Here is a 23,399-nt window from a genome sequence, read left to right as displayed (position 1 = left end):
ATCATCTAACCCATGGGTACTCGCAAACATTTTCCCAGGGGCCAAAAAGTTTGGTCTGTGGTCTGCTTGGGGGTCGCATTGATGCCAGGGCAGTGGCGGTTGGGTGGGGTGGGGTGGCTGGGGGGATTGGTGGCAAGGTAGGTGTAGAAGAAGCAAAGAATATACATCTAGTGGCTGAAATATACAATAGGAAACCAGAAAACTTGGAATTGCAGGAGTCCCTAGTTACTTCCTTTCTTTAACACCAACTAAGTTTGAACTGAATGATTGTGTGTCTATTTAATATTTTTATTGTTAGTGGGTGGAGCAAACAGCTGCCTAGTGCTCCTGTTGCCTAAGGGGCCGCATGTAAAGTTCATAGGGGCCGCATGAGGCCCGCAGGCCGTACTTTGAGTAGCCATGATATAACCAGTCAAATTTGCATTCCTTGCGTTCTGGACTGATAACTTTTCCTTCCTTCCCAACCAACTCAGAATTAACATTCCTACACATGGACAATGATGACATGTGCCAAACCTTACCATCACTCAATAATGCAGAATTGCAAAAAAGATTATTACTTTTTTTTATGAAACCTGGTGTTCGATGGCATATGTTGCTGCAGATACACATGTTGAGCACAGTCCGCTGCCTGGTGTTGGGCTCGGAGTATTACAAGTTGTTTTTCTTCGAAGAAGTCTTTTTTGGTCACGGGACCGAAGGACTCCTCCCTCTTCGGCTCCATTGCGCATGGGCGTCGACTCCATCTTAGATTGTTTTTTTCCGCTGTCGGGTTCGGACGTGTTCCTTTTCGCTCCGTGTTTCGGTTCGGAAAGTTAGTCAGAATCTCGGAAGAAAGCGTCGGTATTGTTCCGTTCGGTATCGGGATAGTTAGGTACATCGACACCGATCATCGGAAGACTTTGGGGTAGCTTCGATCCCCCATCGGGGCCTGGTCGGCCCGACCGCGTGTGACGCCGAAGCCGATGGAACGGACCCCGTTCCGTTTCTGCCCAAAATGTCACAGTAAGTATCCTTATACAGATCAGCACTTGGTCTGTAACTTGTGCTTGTCCCCCGAGCACAAGGAGGATACCTGTGAGGCCTGTCGAGCCTTCCGGTCCAGAAAAACACTCCGGGACCGAAGAGCCAGGCGTCTACAAATGGCGTCCACGCCGACAAAACAACGTTTCGACGACGAAGAGGAAACATTCTCGGTTCCGGACTCAGAATCCGGAGACTCCGACGTCGAACAACAACAACAAACAGTGAGTAAGACGTCGAAAATAAAGACCATCGAAAAAACAAAAGCCCAGGGGACGCCACTGCCAACAGGCCATGGCTCGACCCATAAAACCGGCGACCCGTCGAAGGCGCCGAAAAAGGGCACGCCCATAGCGAAGACACCCGACTCCGGTCGAGGGACCGCCATGGAGCAACCTCGGAGCCGAGATAGCGGCTCCGAGAAGCAAAAACAAGATGCCGGCACCAAAAAACATCGGCACCGAGACACACTGCCGAAAGCCACAAAAATTCAGTCGGTACCGAAGCCGAAAAAAGATTCTCTCTCGGCGCCGAAAAGTTCCACACCTCCTTCCTACACAGAGGAACAAGGAATAAGTGGCCAGATGCACAGATTTGGACAAGAGCTCCAAAGTGTAGAATCAGACTACACACAAAAGAGACTGTACATCCAACAAGACACAGGGAAGATATCAACCCTTCCCCCAATAATGAGAAAAAGAAGGATCGGATTTCTCAAGGATGACGCACAACCACAAGCCAAAGTGGTTAAAAAAGTCACGCCTCCGCCCTCTCCACCACAACAGGCATCGCCGGCACAAACTCCGCCACAAATGCACTCACCAGCGCAAACTACTATAAGTCAAGATAATCAGGATCAAGACGCTTGAGACTTATACGACACCCCAGTGCCGGACAATGATCCCGATTCATACCCCACAAAGCCGTCACCGCCAGAGGACAGTACCTCATACTCGCAACTGGTGGCTAGGGCAGCAGAATTCCACAATGTCCAACTGCATTCCGATCCTATAGAGGATGATTTTTTATTTAACACCCTCTCGGCTACACATAGCCAATATCAATGTCTCCCAATGCTACCAGGGATGTTACGGCACGCAAAACAAATTTTTGAAGAGCCCGTAAAATCAAGAGCCATCACCCCAAGGGTGGATAAGAAATATAAACCACCACCCACAGACCCAGTGTTTATTACTTCGCAGTTACCACCTGACTCCGTAGTAGTAGGGGCAGCTCGCAAAAGAGCAAATTCCCATACATCTGGCGACGCCCCACCTCCGGACAAAGAAAGCCGAAAATTTGATGCGGCAGGAAAAAGAGTCGCATCACAGGCAGCCAACCAATGGCGCATCGCAAATTCTCAAGCGCTGCTAGCCCAATATGACCACGCACACTGGGATGAGATGCAACTTCTCATAGACCATCTTCCCCAGGAATACCAAAAAAGGGCGCAGCAAATAGTTGAAGAGGGACAAACGATCTCGAACAATCAAATCCGCTCTTCAATGGACGCAGCCGATACTGCAGCAAGAACAGTCAACACTGCTGTCACCATAAGGAGACACGCATGGCTCCGCACTTCAGGGTTCAAACCTGAAATCCAGCAGGCTGTCCTTAATTTGCCCTTCAACGAAAAACAACTTTTTGGCCTTGAAGTGGACACAGCCATTGAAAAACTTCAAAAGGACACAGACACGGCCAAAGCCATGGGCGCACTCTACTCCCCGCAGAACAGAGGCTCTTTTAGAAAAACTCCATTTAGAGGGGGGTTTCGTGGCCAACCCACAGACACCACCAGCCAACAAACAAGAACCACACCCTATCAGGGTTCATTCCAAAGGGGAGGTTTCAGGGGATATAGAGGGGGTCAATTCCCAAGGAGTAGGGGAAAATTCCAAACTCCAAAAACACCTCCACCTAAACAGTGACTTTCAAGTCACACAACCCCTTCACTCAACACCAGTGGGGGGAAGACTAAGCCAATTCTACCAATCTAGGGAGCAGATTACAACAGACAATTGGGTACTAGCAATAATCCAACATGGCTATTGCATAGAATTCCACAAATTCCCACCAAACATCCCTCCAAAAACACGCAAAATGTCACTACAACATTTAGAACTTTTAGGACTAGAAGTTCAAGCACTACTGCAAAAGGATGCAATAGAATTAGTACCAGTACAACAAAAAAACACAGGAGTTTACTCCCTGTACTTTCTAATTCCAAAAAAAAGACAAAACATTAAGACCAATATTAGATATCAGGACACTAAATACCTACATCATATCGGACCACTTTCACATGGTCACACTACAAGACATCATTCCACTGCTCAAACAGCAAGATTACATGACCACATTAGACCTAAAAGATGCGTACTTTCATATACCGATACATCCTTCTCACAGAAAGTACCTAAGGTTCGTATTCAAAGGAATACATTACCAATTCAAGGTGTTGCCATTCGGAATAACAACTGCACCAAGAGTATTCACAAAATGTCTAGCAGTAGTAACAGCACATATCAGGAGACAACAAATACATGTGTTTCCTTACCTAGACGATTGGCTAATCAAGACCAACACAGTAAGAAAGTGCACAAACAACACCACATATGTCATACAAACCCTTCACAAACTGGGTTTCTCCATCAACTATACAAAGTCACACCTCGAACCGTGTCAGACACAACAATATCTAGGGGCAACCATCAACACATCAAAAGGAATTGCCACTCCAAGTCCACAAAGAGTTCAAGCATTCCACAAGGTAATAAGTGCTATGTTTCCAAACCAAAAGATACAAGCAAAATTTGTGCTAAAACTTCTAGGCATGATGTCATCATGCATAGCCATTGTCCCAAACGCAAGACTACACATGCGACCCTTACAACAGTGCCTAGCATCACAATGGTCACAAGCACAGGGTCAACTTCTAGATCTGGTGTTGGTAGACCGCCAAACATACCTCTCGCTTCTATGGTGGAACAGCAACAATTTAAACAAAGGGCGGACATTTCAGGACCCAGTGCCTCAATACGTTATAACAACAGATGCTTCCATGACAGGGTGGGGAGCACACCTCAATCACCACAGCATTCAAGGACAATGGGACGTACACCAAACAAAATTTCATATAAATTACCTAGAACTGTTAGCAGTATTTCTAGCGTTAAAAGCCTTTCAACCCATAATAACACACAAATACATTCTTGTCAAAACAGACAACATGACAACAATGTATTATTTAAACAAACAAGGAGGAACACACTCAACACAATTGTGTCTCCTAACACAAAAAATATGGCAGTGGGCGATTCACAACCACATTCGCCTAATAGCACAATTTATTCCAGGGATCCAAAACCAACTAGCAGACAACCTTTCGCGAGATCACCAACAAGTCCACGAATGGGAAATTCACCCCCAAGTTCTGAACAATTACTTTCAAATTTGGGGAACACCCCAGATAGATTTGTTCGCAACAAAAGAAAACGCAAAATGCCAAAACTTCGCATCCAGGTACCCACACCGCGAATCACAAGGCAATGCTCTATGGATGAGTTGGTCAGGGATATTTGCATACGCTTTTCCCCCTCTCCCTCTCCTTCCATATCTAGTAAACAAATTGAGTCAAAACCAACTCAAACTCATACTGATAGCACCCACATGGGCAAGACAACCTTGGTATACAACTCTACTAGACCTTTCACTAGTACCGCATGTCAAACTACCCAACAGACCAGATCTGTTAACACAACACAAACAACAGATCAGGCATCCAAACCCAGCATCATTGAATCTAGCAATTTGGCTCCTGAAATCCTAGAATTCGGACACTTAGACCTCACACAAGAATGTATGGAGGTCATAAAACAAGCTAGAAAAGCTTCCACTAGACACTGCTATGCATCTAAGTGGAAAAGATTTGTTTGCTACTGCCATACCAATCAAATCCAACCATTGCATGCCTCTACAAAGGACATAGTGGGATACTTACTACATTTGCAAAAAGCAACCCTCGCTTTTTCATCTATAAAAATACACCTCGCAGCAATATCTGCTTACCTACAAACTACTCATTCATCGTCTCTATTTAGAATACCAGTTATTAAAGCATTCATGGAAGGGCTAAAAAGAATTATACCACCAAGAACACCACCAGTTCCTTCATGGAACCTTAACATCGTCTTAACAAGACTCATGGGTCCACCTTTTGAACCCATGCATTCCTGTGAAATGCAATATTTAACGTGGAAAGTCGCATTTCTCATTGCAATCACATCCCTCAGAAGAGTAAGTGAAATACAGGCATTTACCATACAAGAACCATTTATTCAAATACACAAAAATAAAATAGTTCTAAGAACAAATCCAAAATTTCTACCAAAAGTAATCTCACCATTCCATTTAAATCAAACAGTAGAATTACCAGTGTTCTTCCCACAGCCAGATTCTGTGGCTGAAAGGGCACTACATACATTAGACATCAAAAGAGCACTAATGTACTACATTGACAGAACAAAGTTAATCAGGAAAACAAAACAACTGTTCATAGCTTTTCAAAAACCACACATAGGAAATCCAATCTCTAAACAAGGCATTGCTAGATGGATAGTCAGATGTATTCAAACATGCTATCTTAAAGCCAAGAGAGAATTGCCTATTACACCAAAGGCACACTCAACCAGAAAGAAAGGTGCTACAATGGCCTTTCTAGGAAACATTCCTATGAGCGAAATATGTAAGGCTGCAACCTGGTCTACGCCTCATACATTTACTAAACACTACTGTGTAGATGTACTAAATGCACAACAAGCTACAGTGGGCCAAGCTGTACTAAGAACATTATTCCAAACTACTTCAACTCCTACAGGCTAAACCACCGCTTTTAGGGGAGGTAACTGCTTTATAGTCTATGCTCAACATGTGTATCTGCAGCAACATATGCCATCGAACTGAAAATGTCACTTACCCAGTGTACATCTGTTCGTGGCATTAGTCGCTGCAGATTCACATGTGCCCTCCCGCCTACCCGGGAAGCCTGTAGCCGTTTAGAAGTAAATCTTAAATCTTAAACATTTGTACATTTGTAAATAATTATTATAAACTTTTTATGTACATACGTATTCACTCCATTGCATGGGCACTATTTATAGCAAACAACTCCAGCCTCACCCTCTGCGGGGAAAACAATCTAAGATGGAGTCGACGCCCATGCGCAATGGAGCCGAAGAGGGAGGAGTCCTTCGGTCCCGTGACCAAAAAAGACTTCTTCGAAGAAAAACAACTTGTAATACTCCGAGCCCAACACCAGGCAGCGGACTGTGCTCAACATGTGAATCTGCAGCGACTAATGCCACGAACAGATGTACACTGGGTAAGTGACATTTTCATTATTAACTCTCACCAGATCGCCAACTTTTATGACTTGTTCTTTACATTTGTGTTTTGTGTCATAGTACATTTTGCTTTGCTCTTGGGAAGATTTAATGTTGTGTTTAACTTGATTAAGTGTCCAGTCAACCTTCTTATCCCCAGAGCTCCAACCCACATTATCTTTTCCAGTGGGGATTCTCCCTCTCATCAACACAAAGGGAGAATACCCTGTAGGAACACAAGGTGTCGTTCTATATGACCATAAATTCCGCATTAATTCACATCTCCAATCCAAATTGTTACAATTTGCCATTTGGATGACAACCTTGATCACCCGATTGAATCTCTCCACAGCACCGTTCCCTGCCGGATCATATCAAGCAGTAGTATTATGTACAATACCTTTCCCCTCTACAAAATCTTTGAAAATACGAGAAATAAATTGAGGTCCATTGTCGCTGACTATACATTTAGGTAAGCCCTCTTTCAGAAACACCTTGTCCAGGAAGTGCACAATTGAATCCACATCAGCCCTATTAACAATCTCAACCTCTGGCCATTTTGAGAAATGGTCAACCAACACTAATAGATACTTTTGCTTATCATCATACATTACTGGCCCTGCAATATCTATGCCTATCCTTTCTCAAGGTCCATCCGGACACGGAATAGGATGGAGAGGTGGTCTTAATGTTACCTGAGTCTTGTCGGATGAATTACAGGCATAGCAATCTCTAACTTTCCTTTCAATGTCTGAGTCCAACGCGTCTTCAACAGGAACATGTAGAGCGCGTCTTCCACCATCAACAGTCTCCTAAAATACCCGATTCGAACCACCCCGTTGCCTAGCGATGCTCGAGCCCAGTGATATCACACACTGTGCGCGAGCATCGCAACAAACCCGCAATGTAAAATCTTTAATTAAACATCACTTTACAGCGTTATTACTAATTACTTTTAATCATCACATTTAAATCATTTAGGAAGGAAAAGCACTTAAGTGGCAGGTGAGCAGTGAAGGAAGAAGTGCTTTTCCTTGGTGGATGATTGGAAATGGCTCCCTCTTTTGTTACTGGCCGCTGTGTTGAACTCAGAAAGACTCATGGGATATGTAGTCTTTTGCTAAGTGTTATACTGGTTGTTTTCTATGGGCTGCTGAGGCGAATAAAATGAAAGAAATGCATAATCCGAGCCTCCGGTTGATAGAATTTTCTTATAATTTCATATGAACTATTGGTGAATAGTATGTATCTTACCAAATTATAAACCCTTGAGATGAATAGAGAAAACAAAACACCATTCTTGCAAAAATCTGGATAAATACATGTGTCCATATCATAGTTTGTTTTGTAAACACACACACAAACACTCACTAGAGGTAAGCAAGGGATTATTAAAAAAAATTGTTTACACAGCCCACATCAGCTGAAGCTCTGTTGCCAGAAACCCTGTGGTTCCCAGCGTCTTACTGGGATAAGAAAACCTCATGGTGCTGGACGGGGCTTCTGCCATTTTTTCTTGGTTGCCCTACACCAGCCAATGTTTAAAAGACAGTCTAAGATCCTGAAAGCTTCCTTCTGGTGCTAAAGTAAACATTAGATAATAGCATGGGTAGATGTAGTGACCCTTTTGTTTAATGCTGGTTGCCTCACATCCACCAACTTCTAAAAGACTTCCTGGAATTCTTGGATCTTGGGCTAAAGTAGAGCCTAAGATAATAACATGTGTAACTTTAGAGGCTTGTGCATTAACTACGTCCCCTATAAGATACAACCAAACATAGAGGTGTCACGATCAAAATAACCTGAGTTCCTTGAAAGTGTTGTTAATCAGCTTTACGCCAGGCGCACTGGGCCATCAGGAGTAAATGGGATACATGATGAAGGGTTTGGTTCCGTCCCTGTTTATTCTTTCTTTGGTCTAAATCTCAAAATTGTATCTTTCTTTTCCATGTATAAATGCTATTAGAAGGAAAATAGTAATTCTCCATCACAAGAGTCTCTTTCCTCCACATGAAACTGCTGATTTTCTGCCAGTGAAGTGTCAAAATGTGTTCAGTGTATACCTAAAGGGTAAGAATGCTTCATACTGTATGCCAGGTGATTGCTTTGAAATCTTGAATCACTTATTGGTTCCACAATAAGATTTGAACCCCTGTTAATAGGTGGTTCTTGTTGTTTACACCGTGCTTAAGCCAGGAGTAGATTTAAGTAGTATTTGAAGCAAAGGGCCATCCACTTTAATAGGGATTAATATACATCTAAAACTCCATCCGGCATTTGTTATTCAGTGCATTTTGCTAAATTTTACATTTTAATTTACAAGGAGAGTATCCTTTCTCTTTAATTTATACTGTAGTGTTATTTAGTTATGATTGACATTTTGTATGGCTTAATGGATTTACTTTCTTTGACTGAATCAGCGAATTGAATGAATGACCGGGAACACAGTTTCGCCTTTGTGCACAAAATCTTTCTTTTTGGCAGTGAGCCATGGCACAGTTACTCTCATTGTTATTCACACCTTGAAGGCCTCTTGCTAAGCCTGTTGTGCTGGTCAGGGGGGATCCTGGCTTTGTCTCCTGCTTGTGCCTTTATCTCAGGTTGGCATCGTCCTTGGTGGTGCTGTGGGTAGAGTCGTATTGCTTGAGAGGCTGTGTGTGATTCTTTATAGAAACAACTTTGAGAACATTCTTTAAACACATTTTAAAACCTTTTTGCTGATAATTTTTCACGATTTATGGCATTTACCAAGATTTCTAAACAAACTTAGTGAATGTCATGTCAAATTTGTTTTCAATTTTTTTCTAAAAGGATCACATTGATCTCACTAGCCTTTCACCCTATCCACATCTCTATCCTTCCCTTCTCCCTTCTGTGTGGCTGCTCTTCTCTTTCTTCCCTTTCAGGTTTTTGTGCTCTTTTAGAGGGAAAGCCCCCGCTCTGAGTCCTTCTTCATCTTCACCCTTCTATTTTTTTATTTTTTCAAATTTTCAAAGATGGCTGCCTGAAGTCTAAAAAGATCAGCAACATTTTGCAGGCTCCAGGCTGTCTTGGAATCAGGCGATCACAATCTCATACCAAAATTGGTGCACACAGCTCCTCAGATGCTGTTTGGTGCCCCACCTGAGTGAGCTCCGAGAGATCAGTTCAGGTAACATTCCTCCGATCTTCCTTACAGCACGTGCATCCCTCCCTTTCCCTTCCATCACTGTTGCTGCTGAACCTGAGCGGGGTCAGCTCTCAGCCCTGTTGTGCTTTACAAACACAAAATCTTTTATTGTTCCCCCCATCTACAGTGAGACTCATTGTTACCTCTTTCACCCAGTCTGTGAGACTTCCCTCTGGTGTGTCCTGTTGACGCACATGCTTTAAGCCTGTTATGTTTGGATGCGTGTGAATGGTTGTTTCTCCTTATTCATTTTATCACTGAATCATTATTGGAATCTGGGGACCCCCCCATTTATTCATTACTGAAAGCTGAGGACCTAATCTGTTAATATTATTTCATTTTCTAAGCCGTCGCGGCCCCCCTGAAGCGGCTTCGTGGACCCCCATGGGTCCCCGGACCACAGGTTGGGAACCACTGCTATACATAAACAGTTAACATGCTGGCCAGCGTATAGAATAAAAGTACTGGTAATACCTATAAATATTAGGGTGCCTTCACCCGCTTCAAATAGAGCATAGAGATCCGAGAAAGACTATCACCCCATAACCCATTAATTCAGCCAACAGAAAAAAAAGCAAACATCTTTAGACTAGCAAAAGTGACTATACAAATGTATGTTTTGAGGTCACACACATTTTCTGGTCTGACACACTCAAAACAAAAACACGGTTGAGTTTTCACTTTTGTACCCTAAAACTTTGAACCAAAAGGAGCCATTCAGGGGGTTGTGTGGTATTTCCAGACAGAGGAAGCAGCAGTAGATACTTCGGAACCTCTTGTAACAATTTAAGGTTCTGCAGCCTGGTATTAAAAAAAAAAAATCTTGTGTCTGACTCAAGAGGGTTATCTGTGCACGACCGGTGATACTGCAGCTTCGTGAGAGACCAAAAATTATATCTCAAGTCTTTGTCTTCATGAGGAGAGATATCTTACAGGTAGGACCATAGAGGCCGCAATTAAAAACGAGTTGAGAATAAAAATCTTCTAAAAGAAAGAGACCTTGAGCAGCAATAGTCCAGAGGGGGAAAGTGCAAATTTCTGGTGTGGATTTAAAAGAAGCCACAATCCTATCATAAAGATATGATCTGAGACATACAAGAGAAATAAGGGTTCCAGAGAATTCTCGATTCTTTTGTTGTGTCGGGCTCGTGAGGCCTTAGATAGTACACGCCGGCAGGAAAGTAAATGGAGGCGACTCCGGTTACTAGCACTTTCTGACCATGAGGTCCAGGCCCCTGGTCCTTTTATTATGTCCCCTCCCCACATCATGCTTCATACCACGTGATCCCCCGCATGACGGGGTACTACATATACATTCTCCTCCTTCACATGGTATAATGGGATGTCCCATCCTGACATAACCTTCCTCCTCTGCCCAAACAAATGAAAAACAACAAACGAAAATAAAACATAAACATAGGTGTGCATAGAAAACAAGTAGACTGTACAGGTTTCAGCATAGCAGTGAAAGAAAAACAAGACTTCAGGTCAGCACAAAATCTTTTAGCTTCGTAGAAGTCACTGGCAGAAGTCGCAGATCATACCTCCCCATGCCTTGTCTGTGTGAAGCTGCCTCACCTTCTCTCGGCTCATCTTTGCCAATGTCGAGGTAATTTCTCGCACCATTCTTTGGTGAATTTTCGATCTGGTGCTGATCAGCTCGACTGTCAGGCAAAAGGGAAGATGGTTCACGAGCTTTATTTTTAGTAACTCTTGAGTATTGTGTTTTCTTATGATATAGTGCTATATGATATAAGTGGTATAGTAGGAGCTTTGCATATCTCCTAGTTGAGCCTAAGCTGCTCTGCTATAGCTACCTCTATCAGCCTAAGCTGCTAGAACACCTCTAATCTACTAATAAGGGATAACTGGGCCTGACACAGTGTAAGTACCATCAGTTACCCACTATAAGCCAGGCCAGCCTCATACAATTGGACAGTTTGAATACACCACACCTGATACACATATCACATGTACCTACACACACCATTATAAAACAACCCCCCCACACAAACCACAATCGTTTGTGACAAAAAATACCGACAGACACAGTGAGGACCCACAAAACTATTACTTAGCACTCATACACCATAGGCACATATACACTTCACACTCAGCACACACCACACAGCTGCACCATCAACACTACACACACATCACTACTGCACACAAACATCCCAACCAACCAGCTCACACAACTAAGAACCCCACACACGCCATCAAGCACCAAACACTCCACCCTTGCCCACAACACCCTCCCCCTCCCCCAAACCACTACACAACCACCATGTCCCATCAAAAACACCCATGGTTCACAGATGAAGAGTTGAGGGTCATGGTCGATGAAATTGTCAGTGTAGAGCCACAACTGTGAGGACCACAGGTCCAGCAAACATCCATAGCCAGGAAAATGGGGTTAAGGTGGAGGATCGTCAGCAGGGTCAACTCAGTGACCAACCATCCACGCACAAGCGAGGACATCAGGAAGAGGGTGAACAACCTATGGGGGAAGGTGCTCTCCATGGCATCACAACACCAGATTGCCATCAACAAGACTGGCGGTGGGTCCCCACCTCCTCCCCCAGAGTTCACATCGTGGGAGGAGAAGGTCTTGGACATCCTTCATCCAGACACAAGCAAAAATGATAATCATAGTGATGACAGTGAGTCCAGTTGCACCCCATTGCACATATCCCAGGTTCCACCCATCACCTCACAGGGTACACAAGAAGAAGCAAAGAATAGGTCGAACCATCAGCTGGGTGGGCTGGTATTGGGGCAGGTAGAGTCTCATTTAATGAGAGCTTATGAAATCTTTGAGAAAAAAAAAACTTTGAGAAAGTTGTTTTAACCCATTCTTTGAAACCCTATTTACTCATACATTTTTGTAACTAATTGCATTGATCAAGTTCTTGAAACAACTTTAGGGAAAACCTTGCCAAATTTTGTTTTCAGTTTTTCTTGAAATGATCACATTATCCTGGTCGACCTTGACTTTAAACCCTTGCTTCCCTTCCCTTAATGGTACTTATTCTCCTTTTTCCTTTTTTGTTGTTTGCTCTTCAGAGGGAGTGGCTTCACTCTGAGTTCCCTTTCCCCTTCCACTGTCCCCCTTCTTTTTTTCACACTGATGCTCTTGCTGCTATTTTAGGACTCTCTTCCAATCCTAGAAATTGGGTGGCTGTCTACCCTCTCCCCCATGTGACCGGATATAAATGCTTTAGTGATGAAGTTCACTGCATGCCCAAAGAGAGAACATTCTGAGAATGTGTCCCACAGCATTCGATGCATATGAGCAGCTTCTGAGACTCCGCCGAGGGAAACAGGCCACCTCTTCTGTGGCACCTCCTTGGGGCTCAGTGTGGACTTCACCCTTGTAATCCATATTTATGCAGCAACCGAAAAAAGCAAAATATCTTTAGACCAAATTAGATATGCAATTTTATTTGTTGACATAGTACACTTTTCATGAATTGTCATTCCCAAAACCAAAAACACATTTGAGTTTTTGGGGAATTTTGTGCTATTTTTTTGCTATTGTTTGCTTCCACTTCCATCGAACCAAGACCTTCAAGAGGTTCAGCTCGGTTTAGAATTATTTGGTATCCTGGGTGAGAGAGGGGATTCGGGGGAATGGGGCCTGACTGGAATAATGTCTATGAATGGCTTGTGGTCCTTGGCCTTCAAGCACTTGAGCCTGGCTCAAGAGTGACCTCTAGTATCCGCTTCAATGTGCTAAAGTGTGCAGACAGAGGCATGCACAAATGCAGTTTATGTGCCTTCTTGCATTAAAACTAGATCTCAAGGCTGAGCAAATGCTTGTTGCGTTTGGTGGGATACCCACTCACACTCAGTTTCATCCCTACTCTCCGACTTACTCTTTAGCCTTTTCCCACTCTCCCATCTTCTTCCATTTTCTCTTTTCCTGTTTTATTTTCACTTCTTTTCCATCTTTCTTCTTGTTCTTCTTCCTACTTAGATCTCTGGTGAAAAAAGACTGCAACATTCTAAATACTTTATCCTTTTTTTGTTATTTCCTGTTTTTTCCCATTCTGCACAAACGTCTGGTTCCTGTTTTGGGGGAAATGATTACTTCTGGACTTGATATTGGATCTGTCTTTATTAGGCACTTTGTTCTGTGATTTTGGCTGCACTTTTAATCTTTTTTTCTCTTTTATATATTTGATCACTTGTGTTTCAGAGTTTGTATCCTCATTATTTTTTATGATTTAATATAGAATTACACTTGGAATTGGAAGAAGGTCCATCCCAAAGGCTCAGTCAACATTGTAATGATGCCAATGATTCCACAGAACAAAACACTTTAAGGACTGGTAAGATGTTAATTTCCAATAGATACTACCATTCTACCACTTCACTTCTGTTAAATACCGCATTCAAATCCAACTTCCCTTTGACCAAGAGCCCTATTGCTAAAATAGAAAATGCTCCCATCCCTTTCTGAGCAGTATAACCATCTATAATTCGACAGCTGTGAGCCCTGGTGCCTTTGTACCTATAGCACAACTGATAACTCTGTCCCTGGGAGTGAAGAATTCATACAGCATTTGAGCATTATCCTCTGAAACAGAGTGGGGTCCAAATTACACGTGCTGAGTCCAACAGTTGTCTGGAATGCCAATCTGCTGTCTGGTTCACTCGACTAGGTAGGTACTCGGCTATCACAGATAATTTGTATTGGAGACAGTGTTTCCAAAAGTCTATGGCTAAGTCTGCTAATGCCTTGGATCATGTGCTGTCTATGCGATTTGTGTACTGGACTGCAGATACGTTTTCCATCTTCAGAAAAATGGAACATGAGATGTTTGGTGCCAAGCTCTTCACTGCAAACGATCACTCTAGAAGTTCCAAACAGTTGATGTGTAGGGTTTCTTTAATTCCTGACCATGGACCTCCTATGGTAATATCTCCACAGCGACTTCCCCATCACTGTCGACTTGCATCTAACTCGATGATAAGATCTGGGGTCATGCCAAAGATGCCTGTACCAACGCAGCCCTGCATGTGGTCGAGCCGCCATCGGATCTCCGTTCGCAGCTCCTGACAGAGGCTCACTTCCTGAGCATACGTCAAACCCCTCCTGAGCTGCATCTCTTTCAGGCCTTGAAGAGCTCTGTAGTGCAGTGGACCCAGGAAGGTGACCTGGATAGAAGACGATAAAAGCCCTACAATTCTGGCCAGAAGCCCTGGAGAGATCCTCTCTTCTGAAAGCATTTTGCATAGCTGCCTGCACATGGGGAGCATCTTTTGCTGAGGCAGTCTCTGGTGAATGGTGTCTATCTCAACCCCCCAAAAAAACAATTTGTGGATGGGTGTTTACTCTGACTTCTGGACGTTGACAATAAACTGAGGTCCAGGAAGAGGGACATTGCCAACTGAATTTGAGACAGAAAGATGTTCTGATGTTGGTGCATTAAAAGAATGTCATCAAGGTAGACAATAAGTCTGATGCCCCGGCACACAACCATTCCATGACCTGCCAAAGTACCTTGGTGAATCACCGTGGTGTGAAGGAAAGACCGAGCTGAAGACAAACGAATTCGAAGACTTGTCCTTTCCATTCGAATATCAAGAAGTGCTTGTGGGGGTGCGGTAATGGAATGGTGAAATAAGCGTCTTTCATGTCTAGCCTCAACAGCCAGTCATTTGGGAGGATATCCCTGAGCGGGTGTATACCCTCCTTACTGAAGTGGCGTTGCCACCCACTTGTTGAAGTCTTTCAAATTGATCACGGGACGATACCATGTGTCCTTTTTCTTCATGAGAAAAATGTTGCTGAGGAAACCCCTGGGGTGGAGAAAAGAAGGCACTATTGCTCCTTTAGCTAAAAAGCATATAGCAATCCCTCCTGCAGAAATACCAGGGCCCAGGGATGGAATAATAGGTGAGGTGTCCCTTAGAATTCTAGATACAAACCCCAGTGGTTGGAGTACCCATGCATCTCCTGGGACCTGTACCCAGTTGTGGGCAAACCATCGTTACCACCTCCCATCCACCTCTTGTAGAATAAAGGGGTTATTGCTTACTGTTAGTGCCACCTGAAATGCTGCTGGGTCTCTGAAAGACTCCTGCGTTGCTGCGGCCCCTGCCGTTACCACAGGAGGGGAAGAAAGCCCCCAAGCCTCTTTAGTTCCTACCACTGCATGGAGTGTATCATGTAGAGTTTGCAGAGGGTTGAATTGTAGGCACGGCTGGATGAGTGCCCCTATCTCTTCCACCTCCTCCAAAAATCTTTTTCTACATATTCTGCTCATGGACTGTTGCACTTTAATGAGGGAGAAAAAGTGGTCACAAATTGTGTGAGCTATTTAATAGAAGGATCTCCAAAGAGACTCCCTTCTGCCAATGGTCCTGCCTCCATGGTAGTAAGTTCTTCCAGTTTGGGTTCAATTTGTATCTGTAACGATCTTCTTCTTCATTTAGTAGATAACCCACAATTTGTGTTACAAGGAAACAGAGCGCTTGTTGAGCTCAGCTGGTGAGAATAAAAGGGTCAATCAGATTGCCAGTCTCGTAGGCCTCCTCGGTCATATCCAGAATTTTATGTGAGGGGACCCAAGATATCAAGGTAATTTGCCCTGAGGGACTTCAAGGAATGATCTAGGCCCTTCTTCAGGTCTTTGATGAATTTAGTAATAAAAGTATAAAGGTATCCATTTTATTGTCGATATCAGGGGTACAGACTCCTTTCCCAGGCAACCAGGGTCTAGGACATTCTACTCTGTCTTCCCAAAGCCTCTTTGTTCATAGGTTTATGAATGCGGTTGCCGACATCTCTTGCTACACTAGCTGTTGGGACCCAGTCCACAGAGCAGGGGTGGTTTATGTCCTCTGGATCTAACCTGTCCGGAGGTCCCTCTGAATCTTGAGGGGTATCATCACTCTTCTCATTCACCGTAGGGCATTGAAGTCGCCGTCTAGCCCCTACGGTCTGCTGGGACCAGATTGTTGAGCAGAATTTCCATCCAGAATATCGGAATTGTCCCCAGTGTAGGAAAGCACCATCTTGCCTGGCATGTTACCCCCATATTTCACTGTATATATGTTGTTTTAGTTGTATGTGTCACTGGGACCCTGCCAGCCAGGGCCCCAGTGCTCATAAGTGTGCCCTGTATGTGTTACCTGTGTTATGACTAACTGTCTCACTGAGGCTCTGCTATCTAGAACCTCAGTGGTTATGCTCTCTCATTTCTTTCCAAATTGTCACTAACAGGCTAGTGACCAATTTCACCAATTTACATTGGCATACTGGAACACCCTTATAATTCCCTAGTATATGGTACTGAGGTACCCAGGGTATTGGGGTTCCAGGAGATCCCTATGGGCTGCAGCATTTCTTTTGCCACCCATAGGGAGCTCTGACAATTCTTACACAGGCCTGCCAGTGCAGCCTGAGTGAAATAACATCCAAGTTATTTCACATCCATTTACCACTGCACTTAAGTAACTTATAAGTCACCTATATGTCTAACCTTTACCTGGTAAAGGTTGGGTGCTAAGTTACTTAGTGTGTGGGCACTCTGGCACTAGCCAAGGTGCTCCCACATTGTTCAGGGCAAATTCCCCGGACTTTGTGAGTGCGGGGACACCATTACACGCGTGCACTATACATATGTCACGACATATGTATAGCGTCACAATGGTAACTCCGAACAAGGCCATGTAACATGTCTAAGATCATGGAATTGTCACCCCAATGCCATTCTGGCATTGGGGAGACAATTCCATGATCCCCGAGTCTCTAGCTCAGACCCGGGTACTGCCAAACTACCTTTCCCGGGGTTTCACTCCAGCTGCTGCTGCTGCCAACCCCTCAGACAGGTTTCTGCCCTCCTGGGGTCCAGCCAGGCTTGGCCCAGGAAGGCAGAACAAAAGACTTCCTCAGAGAGAGGGTGTTACACCCTCTCCCTTTGGAAAAAGGTGTTGGGGCTGGGGAGGAGTAGCCTCCCTCAGCCTCTGGAAATGCTTTGATGGGCACAGATGGTGCCCATCTCTGCATAAGCCAGTCTACACCGGTTCAGGGATCCCTCAGCCCTGCTCTGGCGCGAAACTGGACAAAGGAAAGGGGAGTGACCACTCCCCTGACCTGCACCTCCCCTGGGAGGTGCCCAGAGCTCCTCCAGTGTGCTCCAGACCTCTGCCATCTTGGAAACAGAGGTGCTTCTGGCACACTGGACTGCTCTGAATGGCCAGTGCCAGCAGGTGACGTCAGAGACTCCTTCTGATAGGCTCCTTCAGGTGTTGCTAGCCTATCCTCTCTCCTAAGTAGCCAAACCTCCTTTTCTGGCTATTTATGGTCTCTGCTTTGGGGAATTCTTTAGATAACGAATGCAAGAGCTCATCAGAGTTCCTCTGCATCTCTCTCTTCACCTTCTGCCAAGGAATCGACTGCTGACCGCGCTGGAAGCCTGCAAAACTGCAACAAAGTAGCAAAGATGACTACTGTGACCTTGTAACGCTGATCCTGCCGCCTTCTCGACTGTTTTCCTGGTGGTGCATGCTGTGGGGGTAGCCTGCCTCCTCTCTGCACTAGAAGCTCCGAAGAAATCTCCCGTGGGTCGACGGAATCTTCCCCCTGCAACCGCAGGCACCAAAGAACTGCATCACCGGTCCTCTGGGTCTCCTCTCAGCACGACGAGCGAGGTCCCTTGAACTCAGCAACTCTGTCCAAGTGACTCCCACAGTCCAGTGACTCTTCAGTCCAAGTTTGGTGGAGGTAAGTCCTTGCCTCCCCACGCTAGACTGCATTGCTGGGAACCGCATGTTTTGCAGCTGCTCTGGCTCCTGTGCACTCTTCCAGGATTTCCTTTGTGCACTCTAACCTGCAGTGCACGACCTCCTGAGTTGTCCTCCGGCGTCGTGGGACCCTCCTTTGTGACTTCGGGTGAGCTCTGGTTCACTCCACCTCGTAGTGCCTGTTCCGGCACTTCTGTGGGTGCTGCTTGCTTCTGAATGGGCTCCTTGTCTTGCTGGACGCCCCCTCTGTCTCCTCACGCAATTGGCAACATCCTGGTCCCTCCTGGGCCACAGCAGCATCCAAAAACCCTAACAGCAACCCTTGCAGCTAGCAAGGCTTGTTTGCGGTCTTTCTGCACGGGAACACCTCTGCACGACTCTTCACGACGTGGGACATCCATCCTCCAAAGGGGAAGTTTCTAGTCCTTGTCGTTCTTGCAGAATCCACAGCTTCTACCATCCGGTGGCAGCTTCTTTGCACCCACAGCTGGCATTTCCTGGGCATCTGCCCACTCCCGACTTGATCGTGACTCTTGGACTTGGTCCCCTTGTTCCACAGGTACTCTCGTCAGGAAATCCATCGTTGTTGCATTGCTGGTGTTGGTCTTCCTTGCAGAATTCCCCTATCACGACTTCTGTGCTCTTTGGGGAACTTAGGTGCACTTTGCACCCACTTTTCAGGGTCTTGGGGTGGGCTATTTTTCTAACCCTCACTGTTTTCTTACAGTCCCAGCGACCCTCTGCAAGGTCACATAGGTTTGGGGTCCATTCGTGGTTCGCATTACACTTTTGGAGTATATGGTTTGTGTTGCCCCTATCCCTATGTGCCCCCATTGCATTCTATTGTGACTATACATTGTTTGCACTGTTTTCTATTGCTATTACTGCATATTTTGGTATTGTGTACATATATCTTGTGTATATTTGCTATCCACATACTGAGGGTACTCACTGAGATACTTAGGCATATTGTCATAAAAATAAAGTACCTTTATTTTTAGTATATCTGTGTATTGTGTTTTCTTATGATAGTGTGCATATGACACTAGTGGTACTGTAGGAGCTTCACTCGTCTCCTAGTTCAGCCTAAGCTGCTAGACACCCCTCTACACTAATAAGGGATACCTGGGCCTGGTGCAAGGTGTAAGTACCTCTTGGTACCCACTACAAGCCAGTCCAGCCTCCTACACCCGGCATCTGCATCCATTCCACGTGGGGAGTAGATATCCTTATTGAGAGTATTCCCAGGGTGGGGCTCAACATCATGAGTATTAAGGTCTAAGTGCCTTTTCAAATAGGTTTTGTGCAATCTTTCAAATGTGTGGGAAGGTGACGAACGAGCCCTAACCTTGGTGGTGGGTTTGTAAGAACCGTTTTCCCTAAGGGTGCCCCAAGTGTCACCTGGAGGCAAGGACCCCTGTTCTTCCCTGCCAGGGGTTAAAAGTCTATGGGGGTTATTCTAACTTTGGAGGAGGTGGTAATCCGTCCCAAATGTGACGGATTTACCACCAGCTGTATTACGAGTTCCATAGGATATAATGGACTCGTAATACGGCTGGTGGTATATCCGTCACTTTACCGTCACTTTTGGGCCGGATTACCACTTCCTCCAAAGTTAGAATAACCCCCTATGTCTGGTTGTTAGTTCAAAGGTTTGCCTACTCATGGGCTCCAAGGCTGAAGAAATTGCTTTCTGTAGAGAGGCATCTATAGCGTCCACCAGCTCCTCAAAGATGGGGATAAGCATCTGCGCTATAGTTATTGTCTCTACCTGCCGCTGTAGTTCATGTGCTATCAATATATTATAGTGGCCTTGGAGATGTAAGACGCCCTTCCGAAGAAGACAACACAGCTTGCAGTTAAGAATGCTTGTTTATAGGAATGTCTGTTACCGGTACTAGTGTTTATTGATTGAAGGAGGCTGCAGTGGAAGACAGCCCTCTAACGATCACAGGCTTCAGGTGAGATAAGTTCCTCAGTCGCAACGACTTACGCTGGAGCTGCAAAAGGCTAGATTTGCTGGGGATTCGCCATGCGCACTCGTTGAGATAATGGTCTTCCCTTCGCGGCCTAACGGAAGGAGGAGACAAGGCGTGCTGAGGTGACAGCACCCCGACCTAAGCGAGCACCCTGCGTCGTCTACTGATGCTGAATGATCACCACACGCCCCGTGGTGGTGCTGATACCACACCACGGTCCTGGTTTTGTTTATTTCGTCTACAGCGGGCCTGCAGCTGCTTCCTCCCCCGCGTCCTGGTTATGAGCATGCGGCACTCCCCCCAAGGGTCACGGGGTTAACCATACGCCCCCAACAATAGATCTGAGGAGACAATGTTCTGTGGAAGAGCGTGATTGTTACGGAAACAACCCGCAATGGAAAATCTTTAATTAAACAACACCGAACAGAGTTATTACTAATTACTTTTAATCATCACCTTTTAAATCATTTAGGAAGGAAAAGCACTTAAGTGGCAGGTGAGCAGTGAAGGAAGAAGTGCTTTTCCTTGGTGGATGATTGGAAATGGCTCCCTCTTTTGTTACTGGCCGCTGTGTTGAACTCAGAAAGACTCATGGGATATGTAGTCTTTTGCTAAATGTTATACTGGTTGTTTTCTATGGGCTGCTGAGGCGAATAAAATGAAAGAAATGCATAATCCGAGCCTTCGGTTGATAGAATTTTCATATAATTTCATATGAACTATTGGTGAATAGTATGTATCTTACCAAATTATAAACCCTTGAGATGAATAGAGAAAGCAACACCATTCTTGCAAAAATCTGGATAAATTCATGTGTCCATATCATAGTTTGTTTTGTAAACACACACACACACACACTAGAGGTAAGCAAGGGATTATTAAAAAAAAATGTTTCCACAGGCCGCATCAGCTGAAGCTCTGCTGCCCGAAACCCTGTGGTTCCCAGCGTCTTACTGGGATAAGAAAACCTCATGGTGCTGGACGGGGCTTCTGCCATTTTTTCGTGGTTGCCCTACACCAGCCAATGTTTAAAAGACCCTCTAAGATCCTGAAAGCTTCCTTCTGGTGCTAAAGTAAACATTAGATAATAGCATGGGTAGATGTAGTGACCCTGTTGTTTATTGCTGGTTGCCTCACATCCACCAACTTCTAAAAGACTTGCTGGAATTCTTAGATCTTGGGCTAAAGTAGAGCCTGGGATAATAACATGTGTAACTTTAGAGGCCTGTGCATTAACTACGTCCCCTATAAGATACAACCAAACATAGAGTTGTCACAATGAAAATAACCTGAGTTCCTTGAAAGTGTTGTTAATCAGCTTTACGCCAGGCGCACTGGGCCATCAGGAGTAAATGGGATCCATGATGAAGGGTTAGGTGCCGTCCCTGTTTATTCTTTCTTTTTTCAGTAGTCTAAATCTCAAAATTGTATCTTTCTTTTCCATGTATAAATGCTATTAGAAGGAAAATAGTAATTCTCCATCACAAGAGTCTCTTTCCTCCACGTGAAACTGCTGATTTTCTGCCAGTGAAGTGTCAAAATGTGTTCAGTGTATACATAAAGGGTAAGAATGCTTCATACTATATGCCAGGTGATTGCTTAGAAATCTTGATTCACTTATTGGTTCTAGAATAACATTTGAGCCCCTGTTAATAGGTTATTCTTGTGGTGTACACCGTGCTTAAGCCAGGAGTAGATTTAAATAGTATTTGAAGCAAAGCGCCATCCACTTTAATAGGGATTAATATACATCTAAAACTCCATCCGGCATTTGTTATTCAGTGCATTTTGCTAAATTTTACATTTTAATTTACAAGGAGAGTATCCTTTCTCTTTAATTTATACTGTAGTGTTATTTAGTTATGATTGACATTTTGTATGGCTTCATGGATTTACTTTCTTTGAATGAATCAGTGAATTGAATGAATTACCGGGAACACAGTTTCGCCTTTGTGCACAAAATCTTTCTTTTTGGCAGTGAGCCATGGCATAGTTACTCTCATTGTTATTCACATCTTGAAGGCTTCCTGCTGAGCCTGTTGTGCTCGTCAGGGGGGATCCTGGCTTTGTCTCCTGCTTTGGCCTTTATCTCAGGTTGGCATCGTCCTTGGTGGTGATGTGGGTAGAGTCGTATTGCGTGAGAGGCTGTGCGTGATCCTCTATAGAAACAACTTTCAGAACATTCTTTAAACACATTTTAAAACCTTTTTGCTGATAATTTGTCACGATTAATGGTATTTACCAAGATTTCTAAACCAAGTTAGTGAATGTCATCTCAAATTTGTTTTCAATTTGTTTCTCAAAGGATCACATTGATCTCACTAACCTTTCACCCTATCCACATCTCTATCCTTCCATTCTCCCTTCTGTGTGGCTGCTCTTTTGTTTCTTCCCTTTTGGTTTTTTTTTTGCCCTTCAGAGGGAAAGCCCCGCTCTGAGTCTTTCTTCATCTTCACCCTTCTATTTTTTTATTTTTTCAAATTTTCAAAGATGGCTGCCTGAAGTCTAAAAAGATCAGCAACATTTTGCGAGGCTTCAGGCTGTCTTGGAGTCAGGCGATCACAATCTCAAACCAAAATTCGTGCACACAGCTGCTCAGGTGCTGCTTGGTACCCCACCTGAGTGAGCTCCGAGAGATCAGTTGAGGTAACATGCCTCCGATCTTCCTTACAGCACGTGCATCCCTCCCTTTACCTTCCATCACTGTTGCTGCTGAACATGAGCGGGGTCAGCTCTCAGCCCTGTTGTGCTTAACAAACACCAAATCTTTCAATGTTCCCCACATCTATAGTGAGACTCATTGCTACCTCTTTCACCCAGTCTGTGGGACCTCCCACTGGTGTGTCCTGTTGATGCACATGCTTTAAGCCTGTTATGTTTGGTTGCGTGTGAATGGTTGTATCTCCTTATTCATTTTATCACTGAATTATTATTGGAATCTGGGGACCCCCCCATTGATTCATTACTGAAAGCTGGGGACCTAATCTGTTAATATTATTTAATTTTCTAAGCAGTCGCGGAACCCTGAAGAGGCTTTGTGGACCCCCATGGGTCCCCGGACCACAGGTTGGGAACCACTGCTATACATAA

At 44.5% G+C, this 23,399-nt stretch overlaps 1 protein-coding gene across 2 annotated transcripts in view; it reads left to right on the top strand.

The window, feature by feature from the left end:
• Window positions 1–23,399, top strand: part of LOC138248844 (uncharacterized) — a 347,922-nt gene that overhangs the window by 171,857 nt on the left and 152,666 nt on the right. For both annotated transcript variants that reach the window (XM_069202796.1, XM_069202795.1), the window contains exon 6: window positions 13,812–13,907. In XM_069202796.1, the coding sequence (XP_069058897.1) occupies window positions 13,812–13,907 (96 nt within the window). The remainder of the gene's footprint in view (window positions 1–13,811; window positions 13,908–23,399) is intronic.

The sequence above is a fragment of the Pleurodeles waltl genome, chromosome 8, assembly GCF_031143425.1.
Source record: "Pleurodeles waltl isolate 20211129_DDA chromosome 8, aPleWal1.hap1.20221129, whole genome shotgun sequence".
NCBI classification, from domain to species: domain Eukaryota; kingdom Metazoa; phylum Chordata; class Amphibia; order Caudata; family Salamandridae; genus Pleurodeles; species Pleurodeles waltl.
This window is presented reverse-complemented; position numbering and strand designations above follow the sequence as displayed.